This window comes from Acanthochromis polyacanthus, chromosome 11 (genome assembly GCF_021347895.1).
Source record: "Acanthochromis polyacanthus isolate Apoly-LR-REF ecotype Palm Island chromosome 11, KAUST_Apoly_ChrSc, whole genome shotgun sequence".
In the NCBI taxonomy this organism is placed as follows: Eukaryota; Metazoa; Chordata; class Actinopteri; family Pomacentridae; genus Acanthochromis; species Acanthochromis polyacanthus.
In genome coordinates this window covers 11953541-11976903 of record NC_067123.1, presented here as the reverse complement: position 1 = coordinate 11976903, position 23363 = coordinate 11953541, and the positions used below count along the sequence as shown (strand labels likewise).

At 39.2% G+C, this 23363-nt stretch overlaps 1 protein-coding gene across 1 annotated transcript in view; it reads right to left on the bottom strand.

The window, feature by feature from the left end:
* Positions 1–1930: 1930 nt before the first annotated feature.
* tmem65 (transmembrane protein 65) overlaps positions 1931–23363 on the bottom strand; it is a 70112-nt gene continuing 48679 nt past the window's right edge. The window contains exons 5-7 of the mRNA XM_051955118.1: positions 14543–14585; positions 13422–13527; positions 1931–7644 (exon numbers count right to left, since the gene is read on the bottom strand). Coding sequence (XP_051811078.1) covers positions 7519–7644; positions 13422–13527; positions 14543–14585 — 275 coding nt within the window. The 3' untranslated portion in view covers positions 1931–7518. The remainder of the gene's footprint in view (positions 7645–13421; positions 13528–14542; positions 14586–23363) is intronic.

The following is a 23363-nucleotide window of genomic DNA, read 5'->3' as shown; positions in this document are numbered from 1 at the left end:
TTTTAGATATTTATTATTGATTTAGATTTTTCTACATAGGGGTACAGAGGAAAATTTCCAGCAACCATCTCTCCTGTGTACTACATTGTGTTAGCTAATCGTGTTGAAAGACTAATTGATGATTAGAAAACCCTTGTGCAATTACGTTAGCACATGAATTAAAGTGAGCGTTTTCATGGAAAACATGAAATTTCCTGGGTGATCCCAAACTTTTGGACAGTAGTGTATGTTACTATTTGAATTTCTAATTTGCACATCCTGCAGTTCAACCCTTTGTGGCAAAAAAAAAAAAAAGTCTCTAAATTTTGGTCAACTTGATTACACGTGGGTCAATGATGGCTTCTCTGTCGGACGTCTGCTCTTAGTAAACCAAATATGTAACCTTCAAACAGACATTAAAGCTAACGTGTTTGCTCATTTAGTTGTGTTAACTACAAAATGAAAGCAATAAGTCAAGCTTAACCTGTACTAGAAATACCTCAGCACACAGTGTACCGATTAATGAACTGAACTTAAAAAACAACAACAAAAAAAAAAACAGTGGTTTAGGAAGGCCCATTAATAAGTTTTTTAAACGTCCAAATGACACCATTTATTGGCCAGAAACTGTAGAAACAAAAGACCTGTTGGATTTTCAGCTTTCCTTCAAGTAACTACTCATCTGTGCCATCAGCTGGGAACCAAATCTAAGCCTTATATTGTGATATTTAAATAGAATTACCTTATTCTACTTGTGATGTTTAAAGATCCATCCATCCATTCTGCATACACAGCCTTATCCTCACTCGGGTCAAGGGGGGTGCTGGAGCCTATCCCAGCTGACTCGGGCGAAGGCAGGGGACACCCTGGACAGATCGCCAGTCTGTCGCAGGGCTACATATACAGACAAACAATCACACTCACATTCACACCTACGGGCAATTTAGAGTGATCAATTAACCTCAGCATATTTTTGGGGCTGTGGGAGGAAGCTGGAGTACCCGGAGAAAACCCACGCATGCACAGGCCAGGAGAACATGCAAACTCCATGCAGAAAGATCCCAGGCCATGTTTAAAGATTTACCAAAAATAAATAAATCATTTACATGAAAATTTCTGCACAACTACGCAGTTAAGGCCAATAATTACATGCCAAACATTCAAAGACTTTTCATCTGAAGTGCAGGCTTTGTTTGCATAGAGCAGAGAGGAAACAAGTATGGGGAGAAATTAAGTGAAATATTTGTAGTATGCAGAGTCACCATTTTCGACAATGTTGGCAATAAATGTGACTAATCGCAAAAATGGTAGACATGATGACTTCAGGTTTTTAAATTTTTTGCAAAAAATAATCAAGGAAATTCAAATGTAGTTTATTGCAACCCACAGCATTGTAACTATTATACCATACAGAACACATTTCTGAGTTCTCTGTCCTTCTAGACATGGTTGTGCTGTTTCTGTAGAGGTTCATAACTACATTACAGTTTAAAAAAAATTATGAACTCAAAGTGAATAAAAACGTGAAAAGAGAGAAAACACCCAGAAACTGATGGAAACGGATGGAAAATTAAAAAAAAACTAACAAAACATCATTAAGAGTATAACATTTAAAAATAAATCTTCCTGATAGACAGTCATTTATTGCCATCAGACTGATTCAGATCTTGTAAATCCTGATTGATGGATGAAGGTACTTAATGCAACGTCACACTTTTGTACCTCAGCTCCTTCCTCAAAAACACCATGTGAAACCACCACAGCTGTGTGTTCATATAGAATCTGAAGAAAGAAGCTCCTCTGCACTAAATCTGAATATGTTCTGATGTTAACATACACAGGATCCGACCTTGGAGCTCCACACATCCTGGACTTTCACTACCTTGCTTCGGGGCACTTCTGTGACGAATGAGAAGACATTGAAGTACAGCATCACCTGCTGAGCCACAAGTAAACACTCCCAGATTTATTATCTCTTTTTTTAAATGCACATAAGAACAATGCAAAATACAGACATACTGGATCCTTGGACATTACAGGTTTTACAGTGCATACATGTATCAGTGCACATCTGCTGCTGTCCGAGTGTCCACTAGATGGCAGCACAACACGGCATTCCTTTAACTGACAGACTTTTGTTCATAGGCTTCAAAAAAACTTTTTTTTACACTTCCGAGATGCAAAACATCATCCATATAGAGAACACAGTCCATCTTCATTCTCTTAGAAAAAATACACAAATATGAGATGATACAAAAAAGTTGAGGTTGTTCGACAGCATTTAATATTTCATATCTCCGTATTGATAGATTTACCACAGGATTCACACAGATGGTATATTGCTTCGCCTCATCCTCCGCAGCAAATCTCTCTTCTAAAGAGGCAGGCAGACAAAATAAAAAAAGCCAATTTCCCTCGAGGCTTTTACAGTTAATCCTGCAGCCGCGTCCAGACACTCATTAAAACCGTGTTCAAACATTTCTGCCTCAACTCAGCCGGTCGCTTGTTAAACTTTTTTTTTTTTTGAAACCAGCCCTTAATTCCTTTAGATTTGAGGATTGTGCTCAGAATGTCCCCCATTGCTCTACAGATAAATATTTCATAATCTGGCAAATAACATCAGCAAACTAACACACGGCACGACATTCATTACTAAGGTTTTGGCAATGATCAAACTTTTCAAAGCCCGGAGACTACTCTATTCTGCTTACACTGTGGGACGCAAAGCGAGTATGAGCTCATCAAAACCAGTTCTGACACTCACAGAGAGGATTCTGGGAAATAGAGTCACATCCAGTAGGATTTAACTTTGTAAAAGAAATGCACTGAAACTCTGGGGTGATTTTTAAAGTTATTCCTACAATTGCAAAAATATGAAAAAGACAACAAACGCATGCAGTTCAACAGGCCTGAACACCCCGACATTTCATTTCTGTAAACTTGTACCTACAGGCTGCGAGTCTCTAATTATTGTAGCTTCTGTTAGCTACAAAAGCAAGAAACATTCTTGGAGTGATGCAACCTAAAGCCATGGAAAAGGTTTCCACTTAAGGCCTCTCCCTGTTGGATAAATGTATGAGCTGAGAATCCATAAAAAAAACAACTGTATGTTTAGTTTTTGTGTTTCATCAGTCATCTATATAGTGTATACTTCTGTCTAGCGAGCTGTACATAGACACGCAATTAGGTGCAAAAACTTCATGATGAGACGAATCATTAATCATTTCAATTTGTGTAATCAACCAATTTCTATTTATTATGCAAAAAAGGTAAACATTCACTTGTTCCAGTTACTAAAATACGTGAATTTGCTGCTTTTCTGGGTTTTATTGTCAACTAAGTTTGCAGGTTTGAGGTCAACTGATCAACTAGCTGGTTATGATCTCATGCGACCAAACTGTCATTGGTCATAGTGAAAAAAACGCTACATCAACAGTATCCTAGGATTAATTCATTACTTTTGGTATCAGGAGGAACAGACTACATGTCAACATCCCACAGTTTCACAACTTTGAACTTGTGCACCTTCATGGAGACTGTTTAATGTATTTAGCATTTTCTGAACATTTATTTGGAGGCAGCATGAAAGCAACTCACACAATTTCAAAGAAGTTATCGGTGTGGATGCATTTTGTGCAAACAGATGGCCAAAAAGCAGTTTAACGTATCACAACTCAACAACCAACATAACAGATGGTCTAAGAACAGCAGCTAGCTTGTCTGTGTTATATTCCCCAATCTCAAGTTGATCTCGTTGTATTATCAGAAATCACCTAAATATAAGCAGCTGGTTTGCGCCAAACCTGTTATGATTTCAGTATAAAACAATCATACTCAAACATAAAATATTAGCTTTCATGTTGATCTATAATTAATTTAGGCTAATAGGGTCAGCAGCTTGGGAGCAAAGAGTACATTGTTTCAGTTTAGCTCATAAACAGATAATACGCAGATTTCTTTTCATTTAAGAATATATACGATTGTAGTCCATCACGATTAACTTTGATTACAGCCCAAATCATCCACTAAATAACTATAATTTCTGGTACATTATTATGTGAATGTTTTCTGAGGTTTTATATAAAAACTTGTTGCTCACAAATAAAGATTGATCAATGATGAAACAGCTGTAATTCGGACAATAAAACAGACCAGCGAGAGGTAAATGTAATTCAGTATACCTGCAGTAAACAGATTGCTTGGAAAACAACCGGAGAAAAGAATCAGTTGGATTCCCAGAGCAGCTTGCAGGTGTGCTGCTGACTGCTAGAGTGTGAGACGGAGAAGCAGACTGAAAAAGACAGATTAAGAAGGAAAGAAATAAAGAGGGAGGGGAAGCTCTAAGTATCAGAAATCAGTGAAACTCCAGAGCTGACAAACAACCATCTGGAAGCTTCAAGAGCGATGAAACAGAAGCTAAAAAACTAATTACACAGACTGCTGGATCTGAGTCAAGAGTATGTGTGAGGGAAAGGAGTGAAAAAGAAAAAGACGGTGCAGGACAGAAAAACACAAAGATGCAAGCCCACCTTGGCAAAAAACAGCAAACTAAAAATAGCGACTTTAGTGCCACAGAGCGCCTCCTTTTTAAATCCGCCTCACACAAAACATCTGAGGACTTTCCTGCATGTTAAAAATCATCCGAGATGGAAACAGTCCGATTATAGAGCTACATCAGTTCTTCATGCAAACACTTAAATCACTCCTTGAGGTAGCAGATGGCACTCTTCCTGTTTTCATTTACATTTGTTTTCATGGAAGTTTAAAGATACACAAGATACTCAGTCGCAGTAACTTTATAGTTTGTCGCTGCTCAGTTCGAGCTGAAGAGGAACTTATTCGACTCACGAATAAATAGTGTTTGGAGAGATATAGTCCTCAAATGTATAAAGTGTCTGCTTGACAGAAAAAAAATAAAATAAAATAAAAACAAGTAAATTAGTGTCCCAACTGCTAAAACAGTCGGTCAGTATTTACAGTTTGTGTTTCTGCTGTCGGGGCGGAAAATAAGCACTGGTTTCTTCACAACAAAACTGGATTTCTGGAGCCCTTCTGCGGGAAAAACAGGCTGATGGTTGGAAAGAGGAGGAACCACAGCTACAGCAGTGAGACATGTGAGCATTACCTATCCTAAAGGGTGCTCTGTCAGAATTCACAAGTCGTGTGTTAGGTGTCAAACTCAGAAAGGGGAAGAAAACTGAGGAGCAAAGTGCTGGATTTCACTCTTCTTATCAACATTTGGTTGAAAACTACACAGAAACATACTGATACTGAAATACTGAATGAATGGAGGGGTGGTAAAAGCAACCACAAGGTTCTCTCCAGCATCTCTGCCAGTTTTAGTGCTCTATTTTTATCAGCTTAAAATTAGTACCTCGCAGCATGAAACTCACTACCTTCATTTTTTTTCTAAGAAACATCAGACTGCTAAAAAATTTGAAGCTCCAAAGAATGAAATCTGCTGCCAAATTGTCAGATTATTGAATGAAGTTTGTGCTGCACAGCCATCAAGGGGCTCTTGTACTTTTTATTAATGAGTTTTCTACACTGACTGTGATGTCTTCTTCAGCTGAGCATGTCTCCCTACGGTTCTGAAGGGTTTAGCGACACACTGCACCCTGCTGTGACCGAGTCAATGAAGCTGGCAGAGGAAACATCGATTCCTCGCTCCCACCTGGCTCATCTGTCGGTACAGACCCACAAACTGGATCAGTACACCTCAAATATTTGCTATCTAATCATGTATGTTGTTATTTGACGTCAAACCAATAGAATAATATTAGTTTCATTACTGAGTCTTGGGCTGAAAAAATGCTTGCAGATAATCTTGAACTATCAGTTGATGCTATTAAAGTGTATTGATGCAACTTCTAAAGCCAAAACAACACAATCTTCCTGTTACAGATCAAAAGATCTCATCAGCTGTCAGTTTATCACACTCATATAATACTCAGTAATTGGTCTGCTATGACCAAATACCTGTGGTGATGAATGTTAGCTGATACATTTAAAGAGCCCCATATTCTGCACATTAACTGCTTTATAATTGCATTTCTAGGTTGTACTAGAATATGTTCTCTTTTTTTTTTTAAAGTTATGTTTTTGGCCTGTTTCTGGCTTTATTGACAGACACCAGTGAGAGAGAGAGATGGGAAAGTGGGGAGAAGAGTGGTGGAAGGACCTGCAGCAAAGGCCCATGAGCTGGATTCGAACCCATGACCACTGCTTCGGGGACTACAGCCCGTTTATGGGTCGTACGATCAACCTATTGAGCTACAGGGGCCCATGTATATGCTTTTATTCTTGAATGTTTAAACATTCTCAACATTTTTCTCATTCTGTACTTTTCTGTTGCACCTCTTCTCCCCTTCTGTCTTCGTTTTAACCTCGATTTCTTTAACCCTTTAAGTTAACCCTATTATCAAAGCCCAGTGTGCTCTGATTGGTCATCTGGCCTGATTAAAGCAGGGTACCTGTACATCTCTTGATATGTAGCAGATGTAGCTGTAGAAGAGGCAGCTCTATTGAAGAAATAACTTTCTGAGGTCAAACACGTGTTATGCAAATGTGTTACACAGTGATGTAGAAAACAGAAGAAAAGACTGGACTTTAATTGAAGTGTTTCATGTCGGTAAGGAGCACTGTTTTCTGAGTTGCAAGTTGAACTTTGGGCTTTGTAAGTTTGCAGACCTTTAACACGCACAAAAGAACTGCAACACACTAAAGAAAAGGGAAAAACTCCAAACACCAAATATGGGCTCTTTCGGGTAGATGTCTGTGGATATTTACGCATTCAGAGCAAATTGTGCAGGAATTATCAGGGAAATTTCGCTGCTGAGCTAAATTTCACAAATCCATACTAGTGTTGTTAAAATGTTAAGATAATTAAGACAACCTGCTTCTTATAAATAAGCAAAAATAAAGATTTCTGTACAATTGACATTGCTTAGTTTGCTAACTTGACACGTTTTTGCATGTGCTGTCATTACACGACACATCACAATGTCAGACAAGAACATCTAAATGGGAAACATGTTGCCTGAAGATCATGTTTTCAACTGAAGAGAATCTAAGGATAGTAAATGTTCTAGTTTTCCTTTAAATACCAACAACCTCCCACTAGGGGACGGATGAAGGGATCAATTAATAAAATGACTGATATGAAGAATCAATTGCAGAAGCAACATTACTTAAATCCCTCCATAGCTCATCTTTCGTTACCTTGAATTTAAATCAGAATAAGACCTCTCCTTGCTGCCTGACATTGCAACAACAGACGGCGTGTCTTGATGAAGCAGATATAAAGATACCATCGCCTGCTGCTTCAAAAGGAAGCTAAAAAAAGAACTCAAGGTTTTGGAACTAGACATCATAAGTGGCCAATTAAATCTCCACAAACTGCTTCTAAAGGTTTTACAGAAACACAAGCGGTAAACGCTGCCTGAGCAGGACGACAGAGAAACGCCCGACTGTAAATACTTATTAAAAAAAATCAGCAGAATCCACTTTGAGATGTGATGGTGCAGATGTAGTGGCTTATTAGGAGGACTGTGATGCTGTGTCACTGCTGGGTTGTGCTTCTTTCTCTTTGTCATCGTCATCGCTCAGGAACAGCAGCGGGAACATCCCCAAAATGCAGCCGATGGACACACCGATGGCTTTACCCTGCACAAAAACAAGAACTCTCATCACCATGCTCACAGTTTGAATCCTTCACAGTTTCACAAACATAACAATGTTTATTGCATTTATAACTGTGGGAAAGCTTGAAGGAAGTTCGGGGTCCTGAAGAGGAAAAGCACCTTCTGAGAAATGTTTAAAATTATACCACATCTGTACTATGTTAGATGTTAAATGTATAATTCAGAATCAGGTAGCTTTAGCTCAGCAGCTGCAGGTGCTAGTTCCTTTTAAGATGTTGTCTCCAGATACATTTTTGATAATGCTGCTTTTTTGACTAGAACAAAGCTGACACTGATTTTTCTGCCAGTCTCTGTACCTCTTCTATGCCTGTGGATTCTACTTATTATACAGGCGCTTTCCAAAAAATTTGAATATCATGGAAAAGTCTATTTATTTCCATTCAAAAAGTTAAACTTTCATAGATTATAGATTCAGGGCCCACAACTTAAATGATTTCAAGAATTTATTTATTTCTACATAATTTGGGCTTCCAGCTCATAAATCCATGAAAACAGGAATTCAAAAAATTAGAATACCGTGAAGAAATCACCATTTACTTCTCAGTTTTTGCAGGAAAAAAGAGAGAAATTGGGATCACAGCAAATCAACAAAATATGGTACTTTCAAAACGATACACACGTGGACAAAATTGTTGGTACCCCTCAGTTAAAGAAGGAAAAACCCACAATTCTCACTGAAATCACTTGAAACTCACAAAAGTAACAATAAATAAAAATTTATTGAAAATTAAATAATCAAAAACAGCCATCACTTTTGAATTGTTGATTAACATAATTATTTAAAAAAACAAACTAATGAAACAGGCCTGGACAAAAATGATGGTACCTCTATAAAAGATTGAAAACTATTTGACCAGAGTGACATGATTAACTCAGGTGTGTCATTTAATTGACATCACAGGTGTTTCCAAATTCATAATCAGTCAGTCTGCCTATTTAAAGGGAGACAAGTAGTCACCCTGCTGTTTGGTGAAAAGGTGTGTACCACACTGAACATGGACAACAGAAAGCGAAGGAGAGAATTGTCCCAGGACATCCGAAAAAAAATTATAGACAAACATCTTAAAGGTGAAGGCTATAAGACCATCTCTAAACAGCTTGAAGTTCCTGTGACAACAGTGGCTCATATTATTCAGAAGTTCAAGACCCACGGGACAGTAGACAACCTCCCTGGACGTGGCCGCAAGAGGAAAATTGATGACAAATTGAAGAGACAGATCGTTCGAATTGTATCCAAAGAGCCCAGAGCAACCTCCAAAGAAATTAAAGGTGAACTCCAAGGCCAAGGTACATCAGTGTCAGATCGCACCATTCGTCGTTGTTTGAGCCAAAGTGGACTTCATGGGAGACGACCAAGGAGGACACCACTGCTGAAAAAAACTCATAAAAAAGTGAGACTGGAATTTGCAAAAATGCATGTTGACAAGCCACAAAGCTTCTGGGAGAATGTCCTTTGGACAGATGAGACCAAACTGGAGCTTTTTGGTAAGGCACATCAACTCTATGTTCATAGACTCAAAAACCAAGCATACGAAGAAAAGAACACTGTCCCTACGGTGAAACATGGAGGAGGCTCAGTAATGTTTTGGGGCTGCTTTGCTGCATCTGGCACAGGGTGTCTTGAAAGTGTGCAAGGTACGATGAAATCTGAAGACTATCAAGGCATTCTGGAGAGAAATGTGGTGCCTAGTGTCAGAAAGCTTGGTCTCAGTCGCAGGTCATGGGTCTTCCAGCAGGACAACGATCCAAAACACACAGCCAAAAACACCCAAGAATGGCTGAGAGAAAAGCGTTGGACTATTCTAAAGTGGCCTTCTATGAGCCCAGATCTGAATCCCATTGAACATATGTGGAAGGAGCTGAAACATGCCATTTGGAGAAGACACCCATCAAACCTGAGACAACTGGAGCTGTTTGCTCATGAGGAGTGGGCCAAAATACCTGTTGACAGCTGCAGAACGCTCATTGACAAATACAGAAATCGTTTAATTGCAGTGATTGCCTCAAAAGGTTGTGCAACAAAATATTAAGTTATGGGTACCATCATTTTTGTCCAGCCCTATTTCATTAGTTTGTTTTTTTAAATAATTATGTTAATCAACAATTCAAAAGTGATGGCTGATTTTGATTATTTAATTTTCAATAAATTTTTATTTATTGTTACTTTTGTGAGTTTCAAGTGATTTCAGTGAGAATTGTGGGTTTTTCCTTCCTTAACTGAGGGGTACCAACAATTTTGTCCACGTGTGTATGTCAATCTTCAATATGTGGTTGGGAATCCCTTTGCCTTAATCACTGCCTCAATGCACCGTGGCATTGAGGCAATCAGCCTGCGAGTTATGGAAGCCCAGATTTCCTTGATGCTTCCTGTGAGCTCTTCTTTGTTTTTGGGTCTGGTGCCCCTCATTTTCCTCTTGATAACATCCCATAGATTCACAATGGGGTTTAGGTCTGGCAAGTTGGCTGGCCAGTGAAGCACTGTCATGGCATGGGCATCAAACCAGGTTTTGGTGCTTTTGGCGGTATGGGCAGGGGCCAGGTCCTGCTGGAAGACAAAATGTGCATCTCCATACAGATCTTCAGCAGAAGGAATCATGAAGTCCTCTAAAACATTCTGGTAGACTGTTGCAGTGACCTTGGACTTAAGAAAGCAGAGTTTACCAACACCTGCACCGGACATTGCTCCCCAAATCATGACTGACTGGATGTTTCACACTTGACCTCAAGCAGCTTGGGTTCTGTTCCTCACCTGTCTTCCTCCAATCCCTTGGACCTGGATTCCCAAATGAAAGGCACACTTTACTTTCATCGGAAAAGAGGTCCTTGACTAGGGCTGAGTACCGAACTTCGGTTCTTTAATGGCACCGACCGAAATGTTTCGGTACTAATGAGTATCGAAATAAGCCTCGTCTTTCGATACCATGTATGAAAGATTATGATAAAGCAAACCTGTGATTGGCTGTAACATTACACGTGATTGCGGCAAGCCGGAAAAAACATGCTGTGGAGTTCACAGACAGGTTTCACGTTAGGTCCATTGACTTTACTGCAGTTGTGTAGCGTGTTGTCGAAGTGGGAAAAGATGCCTCTGAGGTCTAAAATGTGGCTCTGCTTTTGTAAAATGGACGCCAATAGTGCGTGGTGCAGTATATGCCAAAGTGGGTGGTAAACTCCATCTAAGGCTAAATACCGGCACGAGACCGATAGTCGACAAGTACCTTAAGGGAAAGTTGAAAAGAACTTTGAAGAGAGAGTTCAAGAGAGCGCGAAACCGTTAAGAGGTAAACGGGTGGGGTCCGCGCAGTCCGCCTGGGGGATTCAACTCGGCGGGCCAGGGGCGGCCGCTGGGTTGCCAACTTTCTCACAACTAAATAAGGGACAGGTGCACAGTGCCACTAAAAAAACATCCTCTCAACTCTCTATCGTAACTATCAGGTAGCGATACTCCTTCCTGTTCAGTGCCAAAGTTATTGATCTGCATAAGCAGCACATGGCTAACTGAATATTCATGAGATAAGCACGGTTGAGCCGGTTAGCATTCTAAAGGCTATCCAGGCTAGCAGCGGTGAAGACGTAAAGCTGATGGAGGAATAAAAAACAAAGGGACAGCACAAAACTACCAACAAACGGAGGACACCACCTAACTATTACTGGACCAGAGGACAACACCTAAGTATTACTGGACCGGAGGAGCCATTTTTCACGGCTGGATGTTTAAGTTTAAGATGAACAGCAGCTGCAGCTAAATTCATTGGCTTATGAAGATTATAAGATCGTCAATGGGTGAGCGACACAGTTCATTTAAAATGCAGAGTTTGTGTTGGTGTTTTGTTTGGAGGATATGTGGCTGTGAGCTGCTAATCAGAGTTTAAAGGCTATGGGCTAACTGGGAGTTTACTCAGGCTACTGGTTACTTAATGTGTGAAATGAAACCAAAGACAGATATGAAGCAGATTGTCATGCGGAATGATCTATTCTATCCAACTTGCAAGCAAACAGATGGAATTATGACTTTTCCAGTCATTTTGGAGTTGTGTTTGTGTGTGATCTGTGTTCACAGACGGGCTGTAGAAACAGGACGGTCAGCTCAGGCTGAGGTTTGGTTTGTTATCGTCTTAAACTCTGGTGAACTAAAATATGTGGCTCCAGCCTTGTTCTTGTGAGACATGATGCTGGATCAGTGTCCGTGTTTCTGTTTTGTTGCTGTTGATTATGCCCGGTAGTTGTTATTGTCTGAATTCTGGAGTGTGGTCAGCTGCCAGAGTGTAGTGTGAGCTCTAGACCTATATATTTGACAGTACTCTTGTGGTTCTGTAACGTTTTGATTACAAGCATATCTGCCGCTGTCTCAGCAGGCAGCATTTAGGAGTAGACACGCTGTTCCACCACAGTAATGGCGGCGCCCACAAATACGGGACAGTTAAGATCCCGTATGAGACAAATCAATTTAGCCCAATTTACCTGATGTCCTGGCTAATATGGGACAGTTGGCAACCCTACCGGTCGGTGCGGGAGGGTCCCCTCACGGGACCTCTCCCCGGGTGCGGGCCGTCCCCCGGCGGGCGCATTTCCTCCGCGGCTCCAGGTCGGCCAGGAAGGGTCCAGGGTCGAAGGTGGCTCAGTATGTACTGAATTGGACATTGCTTGCAAATGTTCTTTTGCACTGGAAATCATTGGAAAATTGATTTCTTCACAGTATTCTGATTTTTGAATTCCTGTTTTCGTGGGTTTTATGAGTTGGAAGCCCAAATTATGTAAAAATAAATGAATACTTGAAATCGTTTGAATTGTGGGCCCTGAATCTATAATCTATGAAAGTTTAACTTTTTGAATGGAATAAGGGAAATAAATCAACTTTTCCATCCCATCCAATTTTTTGGAAAGGGTCTGTATATTTTTGTCCTTGAAGAGCACTGGCTGCTCCAGTTTAGCTTTATTTTTCTTTCTATTTCGGCAAATGTCTTGTAGTTTCATCGATCCCTATGTATCTGAAGGTTATCTACTTTGATAAATGCTGCTGGAGACACTAAAGAGCCCATATTCTGCACATTTACAGGTTTATAATTGTATTTGTGGGGTCTGCTAGAATGCTTACAAACATTAATGTTCAGAAAACAAAAACTTTTTCTCATACTGTACTGAAATGCTCCATTGTAGCTCCCGTCACTTTAAGACCCCCCTTCAGAAAAGCCCAGTCTGCTCTGATTGGTCAGTTGGTCTGATTAAAGTTAGGTAATATTGGCTGTACACCATAAACGCAGACTATTGAGAACAGGAATGGAGGCCATTATTTGAGAGAGAGCATAGTTAAATACGCTGTAAGGCATGAATTAAGCAAATACCTCACATGGTGACATACGTAAATAACAAAAGAAAAACCTGGACTTTAAACAAGAGGTTTCAGACAAGGAAGGAGCAAGACAAACTCCCTGTCTTATAAAATGGGCATCTAAACACACAAAAAACAGCTATAAAGCACATTAATGGAACGGGAGAAAACAAAAGGCCTAATGGGTGCAGTTAAAACACCTGACATAATTAAAATAAGCTTTAAAAAATACTTTAAATAATTGGAGCATCCTGGTTGCCTGGACATCGGCCAACATTGAACCACAGCTTGACAGGTTGAGAATCTTTGATGCATATCAGCTCTAATTTTCTGCCATTGTTCTTCTGCTGGTTATACAGAACACTAAGAGGACTAAAATGTCCATTAAAATAATGATATTAAAATCTCACCATGTGAGAGCTGAGCCTGGTCTGCCACATATCCACCTGTTTGGGAGTCAGATCTGGAACCTGCATCCCCAGTCTGGAAGCCAGAGCTTCCACATAACCTGCAAGACTGAACACAAACACATTGGTGTGATTACAATGCCTTCGATATTTATTGATAAAAACCATTTCCAATCATCACCTTAAAGGATAAGGTCATCCAACAATATGTTAGTCTGTCTCAATATTTTCTGATTTTCTTACTCTCTCTGTAATTGAAAAATATGGGTCACATATTTAAATTATAAAGATACAATTTCATTAAAATAAATAATAATTGATAATTTTACTAGTAAATTCTTGATTACTGACAAAACTAGCTAAAAGTAATATTTATTTTTATTGTTTATTAATCTGTTTATTATTTTTCTTGATTAATTCAGTAGTTGTTTGATCCTAAAATGTCCAAAAAAGCTGAAAAATAAATACATAAATAATCCAACAGCATTCCCCAGAACTTAAGATGATAGCCTCAAATGTCTCAATTCAGTTTATGAACATAGTGAAGGAAAGAAACCAGAAAATATTCCGTTTTAAGAAGATAAAATCAGGAAATTTTGATCTTTTTTCTTAAAACTTACTCAAACTTATGAAATCAATTAGAAAACAGCTGCCTGTTAATTTAATAGTTCACAATTAACTGATTATAAGTAGCAGCTGTTTTACCGATGATAATCTTAGATTATTAGTATTGAGGAGCATGTAAAGTCTAATCTTAACATAGTCTAAAACATTCACCTGTGGACTATAAACATTTCCTAACCTTAAAAAAAAATCCTCCTTATCAAAAACTACACTAAAATGATCTCAGTTTATAGATACAGAGAATTAATTGCTTTTTTCAGGTCAAAAAAGAACAAAGCAAAATAAACACATAAATGTGCAATGAGTAAGTTTGAGTAAATGAGAAAATAGAAGCTCTTTAGCACAGAAAAATCACAGCAAACAAACATCTCACCCAGCAAAACAACAAGACAAAGATAGTTCAGTTCATCACTTTAAAAACCTTCACCTGTCTTCGACACTTCACACGTCTCACTCAGAATAAACCTGAGGCCTCACAGACACTTTATTAGGCTGCTTACCCGAGACCTGCCAAGTCTGAAACCAGGTTCCCCAGAGCAGCAGCTGCAAAAAAACCACAAAGAGGAAAACACTTTGATTTTTGCTCGTCTCGAAAAAGGAAAACTCAGTGTGAGAAATGAAAATGCATCAGAAAAATGATGGATTCCACTGATTTTTACATGGTTCCAATACTATCTGAGGGACTAATTCATGGCACTTTTTAATATCTAGCTTGGTGAAATAAGACATCTAAATTGCCCAAAGTCTGGGTGGTTTTGCCTCACCGTGGGCTCATTTTTCACTGCAAAATAAAGTCCTCTATGGAAAAAACAAAACCATAACTCAAAGGAGAGAGAGGAACTCAAAAACATCTTCTGTGCAGTACAGTTACAATGGCATGAATCCTAAAAAATGTTTAATTATTAATTATACTAATTGAAAAAACCTTTTCCAAGTGTCCACATGTGTTACCAATCTTTAAAAAAGTGCCAACTCTAATATATATATATATATATATATATATATATATATATATATATATATATATACACACATGTATATATATACCGGGCTTTGCAAAAGTTCTGTTACACTCGGTTTCATGATCTTTAGAGACGTTTACGTGTCGGAGTGAAAAATTCCATTAAATAAACTGAAAGTTCTACCTTATAGGCAGGTGTCCTTAATACAAATTTTTTTCTCCGGTGAAGTTGTATCAAGATGGAAGTCAAAGAGTTAAGATATCTGCTCTCCTTTGTGCTGAACATCAGCCGGATGACCGTCCACAGAGTCGCGGAGAGGCTAAAGAATGGTGAAGATCTTTCAGGTCTTCACCATTCTTGATAGATCACTGAAAGATCTTCACCATTCTTGAGCCTCTCCGCGACTCTGTGGACGGTCATCCGGCTGATGTTCAGCTGCTTGGCTCTGTCAGACTTGTTGTGGCCAGCATGAAGGAGAGCAGATATCTCAACTCTTTTGACTTCCATCTTGATACAACTTCACCGGAGAAAAAAATGGTATTAAAGACACCTGCCTATAAGGTAGAACTTTCAGTTTATTTAATGGAATTTTTCACTCTGACATGTAAACGTCTCTAAAGATCATGAAACCGTGTAACAGAACTTTTGCAAAGCCTGGTATATATCTTATATTACTGAGCCACTAACAGCTTTTTGATTCAATCAAAGACTGAAGAATTGCAGAATTAGTCCATGAGCCAGATAGGTTGGTCGGTACCACTCAGGGGGGCAAATTGCCACCTATACCATTTTATTGTGCTTCCCATGCATATATCAATTTGGTATGATAGACCTCTCAAAGTGGCAGCTTAATGCATTTTTTGCAAGTCGCAAGTTTTCGCAGACTGTGTCCCATTAGAACAAAAGGGCTAGCCATTTACCAGCCCATCCCTTGCTTTAGTTTGGGAAGAATGTCTTTAACATCTCCAGAAATGCTCCAGAGTACATTTTGGAATGGCCCTTTGTGTCCAAAACAGAACTTGATGCTATCTAAATTTTAAAAATCTACATAATTCTAATATTTTTATTGTTTTCATACGCCTGTAATAAGCTGTTTTCCTTAATGCATGAACTGACTGAGTATATACTGTTGCTATGACCGTGGGCAGATTGTGTGCTTTCCTATGTGTTAACATTACAAACAGACCAGACAGATATTGGTACCATCTCAGGTGACCAAACCAAAGTGGTACTAAAATGTACATTGGGATAATTTAAGTACATTAAGATGGGACATCTTTTCCACACTGGCAGCTTTATGTCTTCTTTATGATTTTTCACCATAACCGTGGTTTTGCACATATCTTTTAACCCTCTGAGGCCCACAGTTGGAAAACTGCAACATTTTTGTAAGGCTGTCTAGCTGTACCTCTTTCTTACTGAATGTAGACAAACACTACATATCCCAGGACCCCACACGCTGAACTGCAAAACTGCAACATTTCTGGCAGCAAAATACTAATACTGTAAGATGTATCACATTCCAAGTTCAAACTACATGTCTTCCACTGACCCCCCAGCTCTCTCTTTAGGAACAATTTCAAAAATTTTCCAAGTAAGTATTTGGACCTGTGGTATTTTTTTCTTCATCCTAAAGATGTTTAGTGATAGACAACTCAAATAATTTAAAAAAAAAGTATAATACATGTGATTTTTAAGGATTTCTTTTAATGGTTCAAAAATGCAACACTGGGTCTTAATGGGTGCTACTTGTTTACTCAGAAAGCTCCATCACAGGTCATGAGTAAATTCATCAATTGTGCCGTCTATACTGTACATATACAGTCATGGAACAAATGATCAGACCACCCTTGTTTTCTTCAATTTCTTGTTCATTTTAATGCCTGGTACCAAAAAAGGTATATTACTTGAAGAATACAATGAACACGACAAAAAAATGAAGCTGACATTCAGCACAACTCAGAAGTTGTCAGCTGTCATATAACGCATAAAACAGAAGAATTATGTGAAGCCACAATGGCAGCCATCTTGGTCCTTCTGGAAATTGGCATAAGTGAGAGACAGGTAGCGAAAAAACTGAACATCTCAAAGACAGCCGTTCATTACACCAAGAAAAAACATTCCAGCCAACTTACTGGTTAGGAGGAAGCCTGGAGAAGCTACAAAGCAGACTGTCTGCCCCTACAGTAAAATATGGGGGTGGATCAGTGACCATCTGGGGTAGTTTCAGTCTGGGTGGAACAGGGCAAATGAACCAGGTCATGTTTGGGGCTACTCTTGAAAACAGTCTTCTTCCATCAGCTGGAAAACTCTTTCCTTTTTCCAGTGACTGGATTTTCCAACAAGACAATGCTCCTTACCACACGGCAAGGTCAGGAAAAGCCTGGATGGAGAACCAGAACATTGGAACCATGCCTTGGCCTGCTCAATCACCAGATCTAAATCCAACTGAAAACCTGTGAAAAATCATCAAACTGACTGAACACTTCAGCTAAAACTGTTCCATTGCCACTGAACATCCACCTTCATGTTCCAGCAACAGTGGCATGGGACAACATTGATCGCAATGAACAGACACTATCTGGAGATGGAACATCACACAGGGTAAATGGGATAATTGTGCAACCAAAGGTGTATGGCTCAATGCCAGAGCCCAAACCCACAAATGTCATCCAAAAAGACAAGGGATGACTACTGAACCAGGAGAGGTGTTTACTCCAGTTTACAGTGGAGGAGAACACACTGGCTCTGTCCCAAGGCCACATGTTTCCTTAAGAGTGTGAGAAAGTACTGAGAGATGCTCAAGCAAAACAACCTGCTCTGGTTGGTAGCTCGAGTGCATTGTTCCTCCAGACAAACTGTAAATGGATGGACTGGCTTCAATATTCAGACAAGAGATGAGGAAGACACTCTAGGATATCTTCCAACAATCACTGCCCCTGCCACTGACTTAACAGTTCAGGAGATTCTGACACAAAGTCTGAAGATTAGGAACATGCTGTAACTACCACATATAGTGGCAGTTTTTGATCAAGTCTTCTACACAAAAGCCACTGGCATTTTGTGGAAACACAAAGAGAGGTTTCCAAATATCATTCCAAGGATGGGAAGCTTCCACACCATATGTACGCTGCTAGGAGTAACTGGCAAACGATTCCAAGATGCAAGTTTGTAAGACTTGTGTATTGAAGCAGGTATGATTGCAGAGGGATCGGTTGATAGCGTTATGGAAGGAGAAACTCCAACAGGGCCATCCAACTACACAAACTGCTGTATGAAGCTTTGTTCTGCCTTATGTGGAAAGGCTTTCTTTCTTGGAATCAGAATACTGGAAGCAACAAGAAAGTCCATCGAGACAACATTTCATTGTCTATGGAAGAGCTGTGTGAGAATGTGAGACAACAAACACTCCAAAAAACATTGAACCAATCCATCATATCCACATTTAGTTGACCATTTTGGAGAGTATCTTGATCACCTGCAGAACCACAATGGAAAGTTCCCATCTTATTGGCTGTCTTACATGGATAACCCTTATGGTAACCCTTAATATTTCCATGTCAAGGTCAAAGCCCAACCACAAAGGATGTAAGGATGTTAAAAGTTGTAAGGACACATTTTCCCTTGCTCTATGTCACACTAAAGATGTATTACATAAAAGATGAATGTGTTACAATCTACCAGAAGGATAACAGGGTTTCCTCTACATGTAATTGATTGTGGCGCACCGCCACGACAAAATAAAAGCCGCCACATCTTCAGAATAATGTTTTTGTACCTTGTTTTTATGTTGTTTTATGTTTATATTAATGACGATTATTGTATGAAATGTGATTTCGACACAAAACGTGGTGTTTTTCGTGAAATGTGAGGCTACACTGCAAATACCCTACCCTTATTTTGAAAAACCAACACCGGAGTCACTGCCTGGCACTTGCCTGTCTAACTGCTGCATGCGATATGCGAAGAGAGTAGAGACAACAGTCCGATGTGGAGGGAGAGAAAAGGGTGAAAGAAAGGTACCTAAAATAGGTTGTATATGATACAGTTTTTTTCAAACCAGTGAAAACGAAATATAGATGGATTAGGCTACAGAAAAAATCCTGAGTCGTGATAAATGTGTTATTCACTGTTTAATACAGGATACGCATTATCATTATTTCAGAGAGATTCTTATTTTTATTTTATTTTTGTACCATTGACACTTGTTAAAGAGAGATTAATCTAGGCCTAATAAAGCATGTCGAGTCTTTGGTTATACAGTAGAGAGATAATATTTTGTTGTAGATTATTTTTTTAACTGTAAAATTAAATTTTCTGTTGATAGAGGAAACCCGTTACTTTTCAGATAGACATTTTGAACAGCACGACATAACGTTAGCTTAGGTCAATGCTTCTCTCCATCTCTGGTAAATCTGAGATTGTCCTGATCTGAATGTCACTGTGGGTTAATTCCAGATTGAATCTGAAATCCTGATAACCGTCAGCGTTCGGGTCAGTTTTATTTTCTCTTTGACGAGTGGGAATCAAAATCTGTGAAGGAAATCTGCCCTCTGGTGTTTTGACTTCTTATCTGTCACGATTGAAGTTTACACAACTGTCAGGCTTCACCACATCAGCCCCTGAGAAAAACACACATACAAACACACCTTTCTGAGGTTGGACGAGGTCATTTCCAAAACTGTTCATTACCAACAATCCTGCCATTCACCATCAGTTCATGCAGAGGTTGACCACATGTTTGCATCAGCAAAAATATAACAAATTGACACCAGAAGTCTAATTTCTAACCAAGTAACTTGAATAGAATTTTGTAATCTCCAGTTCCAAATTTTACATCATTCCCCAAAACATCACTAAACTGTATGTAAATACAAATAGTCTAAACATCTAAATCATTAGACACTGTGAAGTTGTGTCCTTTTTGCTTATGTGTTTACTCAGATAAGTGAACTTCATGTCTGTTGAAGTTAATTTGTTGTTTGCACAAAAGAAAAGCAAATCTGAGGGAACCCACATTTTTCGATCACTTTGTGCATCAAACTAGAATAGCAACTTATTACTATTTTAACAGTCAAATAATTCATCAGCTATTTAGTTTTTGAATTACTTAATGACTCTTTTTCAGCTACTTATTTTATTTTAGGCTTGTGCTGACTAACGAAAAAGACAACTAAAATGCTCATTGTCGAAAAAGACAACTAAAATGCTCATTGTCGTGTACTTGCAGTAAACCACGTGTGCTATTTGTGATTTTTGCAAATTGTGGCTATTACACTGCAGTTTCTGTTTCCCAGCATTATCATATTATGTGCATCGGCCATGAATCTTCGCCTCCCTCAAGCTAATTTTTAATCAGTTACTTCCAACCTTTTTCCGTGTGTAAGACTGAATGTAACATCACAAGGAAATATCAGAAAAAAATATCTTGTCTTCTTTTTTTACTTTTCACAGCTTCCAGACTTTAGCTGTCAGACATGGTGAGACCACGACCTGGTAAATACTCTGAGGAGCTCAGATTTTCAATAAAAGCTCAGAATAAAAGTGCTGCTGCCTTTCTAAAAGACTTCTGATCTGATGAGGATCTTCTTGGATGTCTCCCTTTAGTGGAACATCCAAATCACCGGGAAGTCCCTGAGGGAGAATCCATAATGTGGTAGACAGATTATGTAGCTCTTCTGGGGCAGGAAGTCCTCAGCTTCTTCCAGGAAGGAATTACTTCAGGGTTACTTTTCTTGGCCTGATAAGTAGGAGCAAGACCTGGACAGAGAACCAATACACTGACAGATGACTGAAGTTAAACTGTAACAGTCCAAATATCTGCCTGATGCTGAGGCTGTATCACTGTATCGTTCCTCCAACATGCTCCTATTCGAGGAAGACTTTAGAAACTCACCCACGCGCGACAACCAGAATGAATACCTAAAGTCTACGGTGCCAAGTGGCCCACATACATCTGTGTTTCTTCAAACAATGAACAGCAGAGAGGAGGCGTCCACACAATAGATCAAAGGAATAGAAGACAAGAGTCAGCAGGAGTGAGTGAAGGTGTGAAGGTTTTTATAGATCAAAGAGCGCCTTTGGAAAATCACCAAGTCACCAGTCAGCTCCTTTCTCGTCCGCCTTTATGGGCTTCACTTTCAGCAAATTCAGCTTTCTAACAATTCCACTTAATGTACAACATCAACAATGCATCACAGTGATGAATAATTAACACTGTGGATTGCATTTTCACAGGGGATAGCTGACAAAGTGACCGAAAAACATATTTGTTCGTAGCCATTAAAACTGTAAAGTTGCCAAGGATGTGTTTGTTGTGCCTTCAGCGGATCTCTGGAGGAATAAAAAGCCACGATGCCTGAAGCTGAATGAACATGCGGCTTCCTGCGGGAGCTGAAATTCAAGACAAACCCCTTGATGGGGGATACAGAGGTGAGACAACGACACAGTCTTGCCTCATTTCACCATCCCCTGGACACTGATGGCATCTGACACTGAAGCACTGGATGAAAAAAAAAAAAAGTGGAGTCAGCAATAAAAGCTTAAAAGGTCATCCCTCAAATAAAATAAAACAAGATAAGCGGACTCAGTCAACTAGTTGAACATGTCTGCAGGCTGGATGGTAATGAAATGGATACAAAGCAGTGCCTGGATGGATAAAGGTGCCACAGCAGAGCTATTGATCTTGGGCCCGTCTTCAGCCTCTGATTTGCACTTTGCAGAGGAAATTGAAGCCAAGTATCCATGGAAACGGAATAATCTGCAGCGAGAAGAGGGAGAAGGCAAGCTCCATTGCCTTTATGGTTTTCAGAGTGCAATAAAGACCCAAACTGAGACCCAGAACAGGAGCCATGATGACAGTAGGCTACGTTGCAATAAACTGCAATGAGGTAGATTTGAACTAAGGATGGGGGAGGGGGAGCATTTCAGTGCAATTTGTACAGCAGATGGCATCATACGAGCTACAGGAGTTAAGAAAATGTCTTGGCGATGTCTGGTGGAAGAAGTAGAATAGCTTTAAGATGCAACTCCCCATCTAAAAGAAATGAAAGCAAACACCAGACCTGATTTTTATTTTTTTAAATGAAGGATGCCCCTATCACCTCATTGAGAACTGAAAGATGTACTTTTGGTCTCTGTCAATCTTTAATAGCAAGTAGTGAATTCATGACTGCAATATGCTGGTATTGGAGTAAAACTGCTGGTGGTGGTGGTGAGGGACTTTTCATTTGATTAAATTCCGAAATCCAGTGTGTCACCTAAGGATGTCCCAATGATGATATTTTTCTCCCCCAATCTGATCAATCATGTAATGTTTCAATTCTATTTGTCCTAGATAATACATACTCCCAAGTATTGAAAATTAGGTGTAATACCTAGTTGCACCAACATGTGAAGCATCTTACTGTTTAATTCTGTACTGATCAGAAGAGGTGGGCAGTTCCATGTTGGCAAGCTGTAAACAATGTTGGGATTCAACTTATACATGGGTACTATCACAGTCGGTGAAGCTTAATAACCCCCAACCAGTGTACGTACATGAAATGATACTGGGACAAGTAACAATGTCATTCCTACATCCCAGTGGCCTATGCGACAGCCATCTTTGCAGCCTGAAATACAGACCGTGGCTTAAAACAACAATATTAGTACTGTGCAGTAAATTGAAATAGATAATTGACTGATAATGCTGCATTTGTTAAGAATATTTTTACATTTATGATACCCACATGACAGTGAACACAGGATTGGATTTAAATTTATGCCAATACTGAGCTGTTGTAACACAAGGACCTTTTAAAAAATGAAGAGACTATTCAAAAAATTTGATGTTTTTGTTTTCCTTCTTTCTAAATTACATTGAGATTTACTGATACAGTGTCTGCACTACACTCTATACTGATACTAGACGGTTATCAGTCCACACCCCATATTATTAGTACCAAGATTTTAAAAATAATGCTGTTTTAATAAACAGTATATTTCCAATAAGTTGCCACCATGTATAAAAGCAGGGCAATGTGTTTGTGCAGTGCTCTGCTTCCACTCTCTGCAGGCCTAATGAGCATGCCAATTGTCTTTTTCATGGTGACAAAACAAAAGGCACGGCTGCAAATACAAGCACAAATGCTGACTGTGCTTGGATTGCCACAAAGCAAAATAAGCACAAAGCCTGTCTGTTAAACTGTGATCACCCAACACGTCAACTTGTCAAAGCATCTGATAGGTGCAACAGATAAGTGAATGTGATAAATCGATAACATAATTACATCATACTGTTAAATTTAAGTCAAGTGAGTGAGACTCATACGTGACTAGCGAATAAGGTTATGAAGGACAATAATACCTCTAAAGGTCT